The sequence below is a fragment of the Jaculus jaculus genome, chromosome 17 (assembly GCF_020740685.1).
Source record: "Jaculus jaculus isolate mJacJac1 chromosome 17, mJacJac1.mat.Y.cur, whole genome shotgun sequence".
NCBI classification, from domain to species: domain Eukaryota; kingdom Metazoa; phylum Chordata; class Mammalia; order Rodentia; family Dipodidae; genus Jaculus; species Jaculus jaculus.
Window position 1 is genome coordinate 17005137 of NC_059118.1, and position 14258 is coordinate 17019394.

At 50.5% G+C, this 14258-nt stretch overlaps 1 protein-coding gene across 1 annotated transcript in view; it reads right to left on the minus strand.

Moving 5' to 3' along the window:
• Positions 1-14258, minus strand: part of Col7a1 (collagen type VII alpha 1 chain) — a 48367-nt gene that overhangs the window by 22247 nt on the left and 11862 nt on the right. The window contains exons 30-59 of the mRNA XM_045136259.1: positions 14192-14218; positions 14050-14094; positions 13907-13969; positions 13081-13152; positions 12963-12998; positions 12788-12823; positions 10756-10827; positions 10565-10642; positions 10303-10329; positions 10164-10217; positions 9972-10034; positions 9829-9888; positions 9685-9720; positions 7749-7793; positions 7643-7678; positions 7022-7066; positions 6894-6929; positions 6750-6782; positions 5891-5923; positions 5693-5746; positions 4169-4228; positions 4036-4071; positions 3840-3920; positions 3710-3745; positions 3459-3503; positions 2950-3021; positions 2655-2699; positions 2367-2393; positions 217-246; positions 12-92 (exon numbers count right to left, since the gene is read on the minus strand). Of these exons, the coding sequence (XP_044992194.1) occupies positions 12-92; positions 217-246; positions 2367-2393; positions 2655-2699; positions 2950-3021; positions 3459-3503; positions 3710-3745; positions 3840-3920; positions 4036-4071; positions 4169-4228; positions 5693-5746; positions 5891-5923; positions 6750-6782; positions 6894-6929; positions 7022-7066; positions 7643-7678; positions 7749-7793; positions 9685-9720; positions 9829-9888; positions 9972-10034; positions 10164-10217; positions 10303-10329; positions 10565-10642; positions 10756-10827; positions 12788-12823; positions 12963-12998; positions 13081-13152; positions 13907-13969; positions 14050-14094; positions 14192-14218 (1464 nt within the window). The remainder of the gene's footprint in view (positions 1-11; positions 93-216; positions 247-2366; positions 2394-2654; positions 2700-2949; positions 3022-3458; positions 3504-3709; positions 3746-3839; positions 3921-4035; positions 4072-4168; positions 4229-5692; positions 5747-5890; positions 5924-6749; positions 6783-6893; positions 6930-7021; positions 7067-7642; positions 7679-7748; positions 7794-9684; positions 9721-9828; positions 9889-9971; positions 10035-10163; positions 10218-10302; positions 10330-10564; positions 10643-10755; positions 10828-12787; positions 12824-12962; positions 12999-13080; positions 13153-13906; positions 13970-14049; positions 14095-14191; positions 14219-14258) is intronic.

A 14258-nucleotide genomic window follows, 5' to 3' on the forward strand; every position in this document is an offset into this window, starting at 1 on the left:
ATCACACTCACCCTCTCTCCAGAGGTTCCAGGGGGTCCAGGTTCACCTTTGGGTCCTCGAGGACCTTCCTGTCCACGGTCGCCAGGCTCTCCCTGTGGCAAATGGAGGCTTGCTCAGGGAACAGCCCCTGAGCCTCTAGGCATAGATGCTGTCACCAAAGATACGAAGACCCTTCCTGAACCTCCAGCTTCATTTCATCCACAGACTCCCCAGTACCTTTTCTCTGGGTCCAGGTCCCACGTCAACCTGTGGAGGAATGGCGAGGGAGAACACTTCAAAAAAAGAAAGAAAGAAAGAAGGAAAGAAAGAAGAGCCTATCAACCCAGGTTTGATTCCCCAGGACCCATATAAGACAGATGCACAGTGGTGCATGCACCTGGAGCTCATTTGCAATAGCTGAAGGCTCTGGTATACCCATTCTCATTCTCTCTCTCTTTCCCTCCTTCCCTGCAAATAAATAAATAAATAAATAAATAAATTTTTCCCCCCATTTTTGGTTCTTTATTTTGTTTGTCTGAGTGTTAAATAGTCTAAATTCAATCAATGACCCTTTAGATCACGAGAAAGGATTCAAAATTCATGAGGAGGAATACATGAGAAATAGACCAATCAGAAGCATCCTATAATAGCAATGTTCATAAAGCTATGGGAAATCAGACTCTCAGACATTGTTGGTGAGATGTAACATAATACGGCTATTCTGAACAATAGTAAATCGTTTTTAAAGTGTGTGTATGTGTGTAGGCCAGAGGACAACCTCTGTATAAAAATTTAATAAAATAAAATAAAAAGCAATGGTCTCCCTCAAGGATGTCAAGCAGGGGTGATGCTCTCCAGCCCCCTGCAGTCTTCTCTGTCTGCCCTTCTCTGATGGATGCAGTGGGGGTGTCCAAGAACAGAAAATTGGCTCTAGGGTTGGAGGGATGGCTTAGTGGTTAAGGTGCTTACTTGCAAAGCCAAGGGATCTCGGTTTGATTCCCCAGGACCCACATTAGCCAGATGCACAGGGGCACATGCATCTGGGGTTCATTTGCAGTGGATGGAGGCCCTGGTTTGACCATTCTCTTTCTCTCTCTCGCTCTTTCTTTCTCTCTCTCTCTCTCTGTGTGTGTGCCTGCCTTTTTGTCTCTCACTCTCAAATAAATAAACAAAATTTTAAAATAAAAGAGAACTAAACAAATACCAAAAAAAAAAAAAAAAAAAAAAGGCTGGGGAGATGGCTTAGTGGTTCAGGGGCTTGCCTGTGAAGCTTAAGGACCCATGTTTGACTCTGCAGATCCCATGTAAGCCAGATGCACAAGGTGACTCAAGCGTGCAAGGTCGCACACGTGCACTAAGTGGCACGAGCGTCTAGAGTTTGGTTGTAGTGGCTGGAGGCCCTGGTGTGCCAATTCTCTCTCATTAAAAAAAAAAAAAACAAGGCTGAGGAAATGGCTTAGTGGTTAAGGCGTTTGCCAGCGAAGCCTATGGACCCTGGTTTGATTCCCCAGGACCCACGTAAGCCATATGCACAAGGGGGCGCATGTGTCTGGAGTTCGTTTGCAATGGCTGGAGGCCCTGGGGTGCCTATTCTCTCTTTCTCTTTGCCTCTTCTGCTGTCTCTCTCTCTCTAATAAATAAATAAATAAAATATTTAAAAAAAAATACAAAAAGCCGGGCATGGTGGCACACACCTTTAATCCCAGCACTCAGAAGGCAGAGGTAGGAGGATTGCTGTGAGTTTGAGGCCACCCTGAGAGTACATAGTGAATTCCAGATACTCCTGGACTACAGTAAAACCCTACCTCAAAAAAGCAGAAAAGAGAGAGAGAGAGAGAGAGAGAGAGAGAGAGAAGAAAAAGAACTGGGGCTGAATGTGCTGGTTCATCCATAATCCCAGTACTTGGCAGGAGACAGAGGTAGGAGGGCCATGAGTTCAAGGCCAACCTGGAACTACTGATTTTAGATTTTAGATGACTTTAATGAGTTCCAGATCAGCCTGGGCTAGAATGAGACCCTACCTGGTGGGGGGGGGGGGTGCGGGAAGGGGAGACAAAACAAAACTAAGAAAAAGAGAACTGGGGCTGGGCGTGGGGGCACACGCCTTGAATCTCAACACTTGGGAGGCAGAGGTAGGAGGATTACTGTGAATTCCAGGCCAGCCTGGGACTACAGTGCAAGTTTCATGTCAGTCTGGTCTAGAATGAGATCCAGCTTTGAAAAGTCTTATATACAGAGAGAGAACTGGGACTGAAAAGGAGAAATAGGGCCAGTGAGGGGCCATGAGGCTCAATTGAGGTGTCAGTAACTATGGAGGAAAGGACCCAGTGTGGGGTCAACAAAAGCAGGTAAGGGAGGGAGAAGGGCAGACCCAGCCTAATGCTTACCAGGCGTCCAGGGGGACCCGGGAGACCCTGGGGAAGGAAGTGGTTATAGTCAGAAGCCCTGAGGTTCCACTGGCTTAGTTCACATTTGCCCCGGTTCAACGCTGCCCCAATTTCCCTACTGAACGCTACTGACGACTCTCAGAAGACAGGTTAGACCTGGGAATGGCCACCGGTGCCTGCCCCCACCCGCATGACCCTCAGGCCTCCGGCAGTGACAACGGTTAATCAGCGGCAACACAACCAGAGAAATCTCCACATCACCCAAGCCTGGGACCGAGCATCACTCACTGGCTCCCCACGGTCACCCTTAGGTCCCGACGGTCCAGGGTTGCCCTGCAGAAAGCCAGGGGTCAAGGTCACTCGGGGCGTATGAGAGTTGGGAAGAGATTAAGCAGCACCATGAGGTAGGTCGTAGGGTCGTGCTGGCTTTTGGGAGGGGGGTTCTGTGTAGGGGGGTCAAGGGAGGCGAGGATCACGAGGGGCGGCACGCAGGGTCGGCGGGGCAGGGGTGGGGGCTGAGAAGTGAGCTGGTGGAAGCATTGAGGTTGATGTCACGGATCAAGGGTCAGAGGTTGAGACTCACATTCCGTCCGTCCTCTCCGGGATCTCCCTGGTCTCCCTTCTCCCCCACAGGTCCCCGGGTTCCAGGTAATCCCTGAGAAAAGAGCGGGGAGTGACACAGGCCCTTCCAGAATTTTGCAGGTTCTTCCTACTGCTTCATGTTCCTCTTCACCCCTCAGTCCAGGCCAAAGTTTCCCATCACCCCATGCCTCCCTGTCGGTTCCCCACCCAGACCTCCCATCACCTTCATGTCTATAGCTTCTCCCCACCTGTAAAACAATTATTTGCTTCTTTGCACACAGTGAGAGAGAGAGAGAGAGAGAGAGAGAGAGGGAAGAGAGAATGGACGCGCCAGGGTCTCGAGCCACCGAACTTCAGATGCATGCACCACTATGTGCATCTGGCTTTACGTGGGTCCTGGGGACTTGAACCTGGGTTCTTAGGCTTTGCAGGCAAGCGCCTTAACCCCTAAGCCATCTCTCCAGTCCAGCTTCTCCCTACTTATTCCTCTCTGCCACCTGCCAGACTCACCCGAAGGCCCCGCTCTCCTGCTTTTCCGGGTAAACCTGGGTCACCCTGGTGATGGAGAGAAAAGTCACTCCGTGTTAGGTGGGTTAGGCTCTAACTGATTCAGGGAGTGGGGTGGTGGTGGGGCAGAGAAGATATGGGCACTGGCTGTACATGAGGCAGGGGATGGACCAAATGATCTGCCGGTGTCCACAGGCCCTTGGGATCAAAGTTCAAGGGTCAAGGATTGGACAACACACTGGAGGGAGTCTCACCTGGGGACCCTCGTCACCTTTCTCTCCAACTTCACCCTGGGAGACATGACAGTCAGCCTCGGCTCTAAGACCCCAGTGAGGCAAGCAACACCCATACTCCCCACCGATCCCCCCAACTCCAGCCTCTCACATCTCGTCCTCGAGGGCCGGCAGGCCCTGCAGGCCCGGGCCGCCCAGGATCTCCCTTTTCTCCAGGAGGCCCTGAGTCACCCTGTGGGGGAGACAAGAGTGAGGTGGCGGTGAACGCAGGCAACCGGGGCTCTTTCCGCCTTTGAGAGGTGGTCATTCCAGAACTTCTGAGCTCATCCAAGGTCACAGATACTCACGGGAGGTCCTGCTCTGCCAGTGAGGCCAGTGGGACCCTGAAAGGGTAGGAAGGAGGATGCAACTTGGTCAGGGTTCCCAGGCACCCCCTCTTCTCCCTCTAGCACACACATCCCCATCCCCACATTTACTCACCCGGTCTCCAGGGTTTCCCTTGGGGCCAGGGTCTCCAGGAAGAGCCAACCCAGGTGGTCCCTGTGAATGGGAGGTCAGAAGTCAGATGCAGACACCCTTCATCTGTCCCTACCCTCTGGGACTGGTGAGTTCTGTTGTCCAGTTGGATCAGGTTAGGAGTCAAGTAAGTGGCATGCCTTTGGGGCATGTCTGTGAGGGGCTTCCAGTAACGATTGGTTGATGGAAGGAGGAAGACTTTCCTCACAGAACAGCAGCACATGAAGAAGCCACAAGAAGCCGGGCGTGGTGATGCACACCTTTAATTCCAGCACCCGGGAGGCAGAAGTAGAAGGATCGCCGTGAGTTCGAGGCCACCCTGAGACTACATAGTGAATTCCAGGTCAGCCTGGGCTAGAGCAAGACCCTACCTCAATATGCAAAACAATAAAGGACTTCTGGTCAAGATGGCAATTGCCTAAATGTGCCGCACCTCCCCAGGAAAGAAATAGACACAGATGCTAAGGAGAGAACCACCCCATCATACTTCTAAAGGGCCCCAGCTGAAACTAAGAATAATTGGCGAAACAAGCAAGGGTGCTGTTTTCTTGGTGAACCTGGTACCAGCACAAGGGTGAAGGAGATCGACACAGAGAACAATCAACTCCTACCAAATCAGCTATCCAGAGACACAGAGGCTCCCAACACCTCATTACCCAAATGAACCCAACATGGCTCAGGGAAATTTCATGGAAGAGGGGGCAGGAAGCATGTCAGAGCCACACATTGGGCCATGATACGCAGAGACATTTCCACCTACCCATAACTGTGGGCTAACTCCACAATGCATGACCCATATACCTCAACAAGGAGGGGCCGGGGGAGGGGGTAGGACATGGAGGAGGCTAACAATGGTACCAACTTGACTGTATTCACGGAGTACAAAACTAATTAATTAAAAAAAAAAGATAGCAAAAAATAAACAAATAAAAATTAAATAAAATGAAAGTCTATTGTCTGGCTGCTCATGCTACTTGCTGGTGTGAGCATATGGTCTGTTGCCACTATCCTTTACAGACACTGGAATCCAGCTTCATCAGCCTTCCAGTGCGGACTGAAGACCAGTCCTCTCGAGGAATCCTCCAGGCCTCCAGGGCCAGTTTGGGAGTGCTGAAGCATCCAGCCTCATGGACCGGACAGCTACTAGGTCCTCAGACTCTCCAGACGGATATGGTTGGGCAGCCCAGCTTATATCCCACGAGTTAATCTAATAAATCTCCTTTAATTAATTAATCTATGTATCTATTTGCAAGGAGAAAGAGAAAGAAAGATGATGAGCTCTCCAGACACATGCACCACTTTGTGCATCTGGCTTTATAGGGATACTGAAGATTTGAACCCTTGGCCAACAGACTTTGCAAGCAAGCATCTTTATCCACTGAGCCATCTCCTCAGCCCATAAATTGCCTTTATAGTACAGAGTCATTTGTCAGTTCTGTCCGTCTAGAGAACCCTAACATAAGCCCTATACACTTTCCCTTCACTCACCTGTTCCCCTTTGATTCCAGCAGCTCCTCTGGGCCCAGTGGGTCCCACATCTCCCTGAAGGTGACAAAGACCATCAGTGTTGGGGTCCAGAGCTCCAGATGCCCCCCACAAAGAAACAATCACACTGCAAGCCTGGTGATGTCTAGGTAGGACAAGAGCTAAACCCTGTAGTCTTGACCTCCTTTCTCCCAGAGGTACCTTTTCTCCCTTGACGCCAGCACCAGTGGGACCCTGAAGAAAAAAAACAGAACAGACTTAGTCTAACCTCATCCGGGAACTCTAAGATAAGTCTTCATTGATATGGGGGGGGGGGGTGTACAGAACTGGAGAGATGGCTTAGTGGTTAAGGCACATGCCTGTGAAGCCTAAGGACCCAGGTTTGATTCTCCAGGTCCCAGGTAAGTCAGATGCACATAGTGGTGTATATGTCTGGAGTTTGTTTGCAGTGGCTAGAGGCCCTGGAGCACCCATTCTTACTCTCTCTGTCTCCCTCCCTCTCTTTAATAAATAAATAAGGGCTGGAGAAATGTCTTAGCGGTTGAGGCACTTGCCTGCAAAGCTAAAGGATCTTGGTTTGATTCGCCACGACCCACGTAAGCCAGATGCACAAGGTGGCACCTGGAAGCCCTGGTGTACCCATTCTCTCTCACTCTGCCTCTTTCCCTCTCTCTCAAAAAAAAAAAAAAAATCTGCTGGGTGTGGTGGCACATGCCTTTAAAATAAATAAATAAATTAAATAAATAAATCTTAAAAAAATAAAGAACTGAAGACAGGCATGGTGGCATATGCCTTTAATCCCAGCACTTGGGAGGAAGAGGTAGGAGGATCATCATGAGTTCAAGGCCAGCCTGAGACTACATAGTGAATTTCAGGTCAGCCTGAGCTGCAGTGAAACCCTACCTTGAACCCTTCTCCCCCACCCCCGCAAAAAAAAAGAAGGAATCACACACACAGCTCTGAGTCTACCCAAGTTCCCAGTATTATAAATTCACAGTCCATAACAGTAGTTCACTTATCACCACTCCAAGGCTCAGCATCCCAGTTGTCTCCTACTCACCCCTGCAGGGTCCCCAGGGCGACCAGGCTCTCCCTGCAGAGACAGGACAGATGCAGGGACAAGTTAGAGACCCACCTAGGAAGCCAAGGTCCCAGGGTCCCACCCACCCTATCCCTGTTGGATAGCTCCCAGCTCATGACCCACCTTCTCTCCCCTGCGGCCAGTGGGTCCTGGTGGTCCCTGAACATGGAGAAAGTGTGAGCCCAAAAGGGGACAGGAGGAGGGTGACACAGGAAATCCCCACTTCTGGCCCTGCCACAGTCACAGCTCACCTCAGGACCTTCAGGTCCGGGACGTCCAGCAGCCCCAGGAAGCCCCTGGGGAAGAAAACAGGAGGTGCTGCTCCAGGTGGATAGGGGGAAAGGGATTACAGGTACAGAGGTAGAGATTGAGGGGGGCTGGATGAGGAGAACTGGGGCTTAGATTGGCAGGAGGGAGTCAAACAACGAGAAGACAGAGACCGAGACAATGAGACAATGAAAGCCAAGGCCATTTAGCTATGCCAGAGGTTAGAAGCTGGGTCCTTGAGGTTGAAGTCTAGAGCCTGCATCTGTGGGGATTAGGAGTCATGTACGAATGAATAGGGAGCTGGAGAGATGGCGTAGCAGTTAAGGCGTTTGCCTATGAAGCTAAAGGACCCAGGTTTGATTCCCCAGGACCCAAGTAAGCCAGATGCACAAGGGCACAGGCATCTGGGGTTTGTTTGCAATGGTTAGAGGCCTTGGTGTGCCAATTCTCTCTCTGTCTCTCTGCTTGCAGATAAATAAATAAAAAATTAAAAAAAAAAAAAAGAATGAGTTGGAAGAGCAGAGTCAGTGAAAGGGGCAAGAAGTCAGAACTAGGAGGGAACACAGAGTCCATAGGTTAGCAGGCACTGAAGTCAGTGGTCTTACCTGGGGTCCCACTGGACCAGGGGATCCCCGTTCACCCTGATGAGACAGAAGGGGTCAGGGTTGGGTCTGTGTCCAGGTCCTCCCAGGTCCCCCAAGTTGTACTTACTTTTTCTCCAGTCTCACCCTGGCTCCCCCTTAACCCTTGGTCACCCTAAGGAGAGAAAAGGTAAACAGATGGATTTTGACTAGTGATCCCCAAATGAGGTATGTCAACCTCCAACTATCCTCTTCTGAAACCACAGCCTTTAGCCTGGACAGACCCGTATCTTTTTCTTTTTTTAACACTTTATTTATCTATTTATTTGAGAGAGAGAGAGAGAGAAAGAGAGAGAGAGAGGGAGAGAGAGAGAGGGAGGGAGGGAGGGAGGGAGAAAGAAGAAGAAGAAGGAGGAGGAGGAGATAGAGAGAGAGAATGGGCATTCCAGGGCCTCTAGCCACTGCAAACAAACTACAGACGCATGTGCCCCCTTGTATATCTGGCTTACATGGGTCTTGGGGAATCAAACTGTGGTCCTTAGGCTTCACAGACAAACACCTTAACCATTAACCCCGTATCTTTTTTTTTTTTTTTAATTTTTATTTATTTATTTATTTGAGAGTGACAGACACAGAGAGAAAGACAGATAGAGGGAGAGAGAGAGAGAATGGGCGCGCCAGGGCTTCCAGGCTCTGCAAATGAACTCCAGACGCATGCGCCCCCTTGTGCATCTGGCTAACGTGGGTCCTGGGGAATTCAGCCTCGAACCGGGGTCCTTAGGCTTCACAGGCAAGCGCTTAACCGCTAAGCCATCTCTCCAGCCCTCTTTTTTTTTTTTTTTTTAACCAGCCCTTTATCTTTTTTTTAAAAAGAGATCAAATTACTTAACTTTATTAAAAATTGGCAGTTTGTAACCAAAATATACACCCACTACATTTAAAATCAGATCAGTTTGTGCACTCACAGTTAAAGTACTAAGAAAAAACATTTACAGGGGCTGGAAAGATGGCTTAGCAGTTAAGGCGCTTGACTTAAAAGCCTAAGGAAAGCCAGGTGTGTGCCTTTAATTACAGCATTTGGGAGGCAGAGGTAGGAGGATCACCATGAGTTCGAGGCCACCCTCAGACTACATAGTGAAGTTCAGGTCAGCCTGGACTAGAGTGAAATGCTACCTACAAATGCTAAAAAAGGGAGAGGGAGGCTAGAGAGATGGCTTAGCAGTTAAGGCTCATGCCTGCAAAGCCTAAGGACCCAGGTTCGATTTTCCAGGTCCCACGTAAGTCAGATGCACAAGGTGACACATGCATCTGGAGTTCGTTTGCAGTAGCTAGAAGCCCTGGAGCATCCATTCTGTGTGTGTGTATGTCTTTCCCACTCTCTCTGTCTCTAATAAATAAAATTTAAAAAAAAAAAGAGGGCTGGAGAAATGGTTTAGAGGTTAAGGTCTTTGCCTGTGAAGCTAAAGGATCCAGGTTTGATTCCTCAGGACCCACACAAAGCAGATGCACAGGGGTACATACATCTGGAGTTCGTTTGCAGTGGCTGAAGTGGCTAGCATGTCCATTCTCTCTGTCTGTGTCTCTCCTCCCACCCTCCCTCCATCTCTCTCTCTCTCTGCTTATAAATAAATGAGTAAAATTAATATAAAAAAAAGAAAAGAAAAGAAAAGAAAAAGAAAGAAAGCCTAAGGGCCCAGTTTGATACCTGGGTGCCCACATAAAGCCAGATGCACAAGGTGGTGCATGGGTCTGGAGTTCATTTGCAGTGGCTAGAGGCCCTGGGGCACCCCATTCTCACTCTCTTGCTCACTCTCTATCTGCCTCTTTCTCTCTCAAATAATTATATGAATAAAATGTAAAAAAAAAAAAAATTTACAAAAACTGACATCAGTCTACTGTAAACAAGATGAATCTACACCAGCGGAGTGCAAAGCACATCCAGCTACTGGGCAGACAGTCCACGCTCCAGCCGGGCCCGACCCTTATCCTGTGATCTTCCAGCCTCTATGACCCTGTAGAGGTCCCGGAGTATCACCCCTTTATTCAACCCTCCAACTTGCACTTACTTTGGGGCCAGCAATCCCTGGGACTCCCCGAAGGCCCTGAAAAAAATAAAAAACAAGATCCATTGGGAAATCGGAGGTTGAGGCTTGAGCGTAAGTGTAGAGAAGGAGGTCAGTGGCTGGACGAGGGAGCAGGAGCTAGCTCACCGGCGCGCCCGGGGTCCCCGCTTGTCCTGGAAGGCCTGGGGCTCCGTGCTCACAGTCACCCTGAAGGGAACACACATGGTGGGCAGGCCCCGCCTGCCAGTCCCCTGCCCCTCAAACCAGAAAACAAGCAGTCAAGGTCCTACCTTCTCTCCCTTCTCTCCAGAGGGGCCCACCGGACCTTGGGGTCCAGGGCTTCCAGGAAGACCCTAGGAAGAAGGGAAGAACATGGGATCCAGCCAAGGAGCAGAGGACCCAACCACTGCCCCCGACACAGACCCTCGTCTCTATCCGCAGCCCTGAGCTGCTTCCCCAGCAGAGCTTCAAGGCACCCTCACCGGAAGCCCAGGCTCGCCTTGTGCAGTCCTACCGATGCCTGCTCCAGGGGGACCCTGGGAAAGAACAGGAGGTGAGGGAGCGGCCAGGGGAATCAGGTGCCAAGCTACAAAAGTCTGCCTGAGCCCTCCACTCACTTACCCGTTCTCCACGATCACCTTTGTCACCCTGGAAGACAGACCATGTGACCCCGTGACTCTGAACCATACCTCCTTCACCAAGATACGAGGATGGGTGAGTCATGGGGGCAAAATGAATTATAAAGATCATGGGGAGGGGGTGGCTTGAGGGATGAGGATCAAAAGGTCAGAGCAACCAGCAAGTGTTATATGGGCTCCAATAGGGTCACCAGGTCTGTGAATCACATGGAGTTCACAAGACCATATGAGGGTCATGCTGTCACCTTCACAGCTGTTCCAGGGGGCCCCGGGGGCCCACGGGGTCCTGGGTCCCCCAAGGGGCCACGAAGTCCTGGAGGGCCCTAGTGGAGGAGACCAAAGTATAATGTACAATATATAGATATCACTCACTGTCCCCCACAAGCTGGTCCCTCCGCATCACACATCACTCACATCCACATATCCTGAGACTTACCGGAGGTCCAGAGTCCCCTTTTCTTCCAGGAAGCCCTGCTCCTTCACCGCCAAAGACCTGCCCAGGCTCTCCCTATAGCAGCAGAGAATGGTGGACAGGATTCAGGGTAGGGGAGATGGAAGAAGCCTCTAAAGGTTCCTAGCTCATCCTTCGGACACTTCTGGTTTTCATTTTTTTCCCCCTGAGGTACAGTCTCACTCTCTAGTCCAGGCAGACCTGGAATTCAATATGTAGTCTCAGGCTGACCTCAAACTTACAGTGATCCTCCTGCCTTTGCCTTCCCAGTGCTGGGATTAAAGGCATGAGCCACCATCCCTGGCTCAGGACTTTTTCCCCCCCCCCCCCCCCCCCAAGGTAGGGTTTCACTCTAGCTCAGGCTGACCTGGAATTCACTATGTAGTCTCAGGGTGGCCTCAAACTCATGGTGATCCTCCTACCTCTGCCTCCCGAGTGCTGGGATTAAAGGTATGTGCCACCACGCCCAGCCCAGGTTCAGGATTTTTTTTTTAATTTTATTTTAGAGAGAGGGAGAGAAAGAGAGAGAAAGAATTGATTCTCTAAGGCCTGCATGCAGTTCAACGGGAGAGAAAGAAATCAACAATGGAGATAGTCAACACTGGACACTGTAAGCCTTAAATTTGGTCAGCCAGGCCAAATGAGCAACAGGTGCAATAGTAGCACATGTGTCATGGTGGAAACCAACTGCCCTCTAATTGGACTGGAGGCCCACTCCATGGGAGGGAATACATCCCTGATACTGAAAACCTACAACAGGGGTAGTCATGAGCCCTAGGGGTGTAATGTCTACTGCTGTCTGGCTAAATGTATATACTATGCTCACCAAACTGCTCAGTAAGCACTTCTCTTAATGTTCATACCTATATATTAATGCTACTCTCACTTTTGGTAGAGAACCTTTTCTTTTCAGATGGCAGTGACCTTGGGATGACTCAGAAGGCATCATGGTGCTGGGAAGAAGTGACAGGAGTGCTCAGTACTGCAATATCTCTATCACACCTTCCAAAGCTCAGGGTCCATTGCCGAAGAGGAGGTGGAAAGAATGTAAGAGCCAAAGGAAGGGTAGGACTCCTTACAACGTGCTCTTCCAGACACAAAATGGCCTGGATATCCATGACCTCACAGTGCCTGACACTACCTACACAAGACCATCATAATAGGAGGAAAAGATGATGACATCAAAATAAAAGAGAGACTAATTAAGAGGGGAAGGGGTAGGATGGAGAATAGAGATGAAAAGGGGAAAGTGGGGGGAGGGATGGAATTGCCATAGGTTACTGCCTATGATTATGGAAGTTGTTAATAAAAAATAAATTAAAAATATTTTATTTAGCTGGGCGTGGTGTCACACGCCTTTAATCCCAGCACTCAGGAGGCAGAGATGGGAGGATTGCCATGAGTTTTAAGATTACCCTGAGACTGCTTAGTGAATTCCAGGCCAGCCTGAGCTAGAGTGAGACCCTACCTCGAAAAACAACAACAAATATATATATAGTAATTTTAGAGAAAGCAAGAGAGGAGGAGGAGAGAGAGAGAGAAAGAATTGGTGCTCCAGGGGCTAAGCCGCTGCATTGGAAGACCCTCCAGATGCTTGCACCACCTAGTGGGCATGTGCAACCTTGCGCTTTCCACACTTTTGCGGGTCTGGCTAACATGGGATCATGGGTCCTTAGGCTTTGCAGGCAAGCTCCTTAACCACTAAGCCAACTCTCCATCCCTAGGAATATTTTTATTTATGTTTATTTATTTGAGAGAGAGAGAGAGAGAGAGAGAGAGAGAGAATGGGTACGCCAAGGGCCTTCAACCACTACAAACTCCAGATGCATGTGCCACCTTGTGCACATGGCTTACGTAGGTCCTGGGAAACTGAACCTGGGTCCTTTGGCTTTGCAGGCAAGTGTCTTAACCGCTAAACCATCTCTCCAACCCACACCTCAAGCTTTTGACAGGGTCTGGCCTGGGGCAACCTTGCTCCTCCCTAGAACGGCCTGACCCCCACCTCTCCTTCACCTACCGGCTCCCCCTTGGGGCCTCGAGGTCCTCGCTCTCCCTGAGGACAAAGCAGAGCAGAGGGCAGTGTTTAGGCTCAGACGAGTCTCAGGATGGTCCCCATGGGCCACCCCTGCCCTCTGCCTAAGGCGCTCCACCCTGAGAAGGCACTGGGAAAATAAGGAAAAGAGAGCACCTACCGGTTCTCCACGAGGGCCGGCCCACCCTGGGGAGCCCTGTGAGCAGAGGCCCAAGGAAGAATGTTGAGAACTGCATTCAAGCAACCGTCCCACTATGACCAGCAAGGGCCGGACTTACCTTCGTGCCTGGAGTACCAGGTATCCCAGGGAGGCCGGGGTTGCCTGGGGGCCCTTCTGGTCCAGGCAATCCCTAAAGGGGCAAAGAGGTTAGAAAAGGCAGTGAATGAAGAATCTCTGTCCTATCAAACAGGGCTTCCATACCACACGCTCCCATGGCTGTCGGGGCTGAGCAGTGGGGCAAAGAAATGGCCCACCAGGCTGAACAGAACCCAATCCCAGGCATAAGGTGGCGAGAACAGAAGCTAGGACCCCCAGGGAATCCTGAAGCCCCAGCAGCCCCCCCCAACTTAAGAGTCTTCCCTAAACTGAGGTGACTTATATAATCTTCAGTCATCCTTCTAGAATTCTAGAAATAGCTGGTGGTCTTTTTGGTTTTGGTTGGTTGTTTTTTGGGGTTTTTTTTTGGTTTTGGTTTTTCCAAGTAGGGTCTCGTGCTAGCCCAGGCCGACCTGGCATTCACTCTGTGGTCTCAGGCTGGCCTCGAACTCACAACGATCCTCCTACCTCTGCCTCCCCAGTGTTAACATTAAAGGTGTGCACCACCACGCCCAGTATGGTGGTTTTTTTGTTTGTTTGTTTGTTTTTTGAGACAGATCTTTTGTAGCCCTGCTGGCCTGGAGTTTGCCACGGAAACCAGGTTGACCAGACTGGCCTTGAACTTGTGGTGACCCGCCTGCCTCTGCCTCTGGAGTGCCGGGATGACAAGCGTGTGCCATCACAGCTGGTTTAGTCTGTGGTGCTAACTCTACATCTGTCTTCCTCCCAAACCCCTGGTAACACTCACACAAGTACCCAGGGGGAAGTCCAGTGGCCTCCTCACTTACCCTCTCTCCCTTTGCACTGGTACTTCCAGGAGGGCCTTGGGGGCCAGGAGCACCAGTCCTGCCCTGAGTGAGGAAAGGAGGTAAGGAGACAGTAAGCCAGGCAGGGGGGACGGGAGGAGGGGTAGGTGTGGGGAGACACTCACCGGGAGGCCAGGGGGACCAGGAGGCCCAGATTGTCCTTTCATGCCCTAGAAGGGATAATCGAAATCAGTGAGTCCTGCCTTTGCTACCAAGCACCCTTGCTACACCGACCTAACCCATACTCTACCCCACGGGGTCACTCACCATCACGCCAGGCTCCCCCTTCTGGCCCTGGGGAAAGGCAAGTTCACCAGAGGATCAGGGTGGCTTG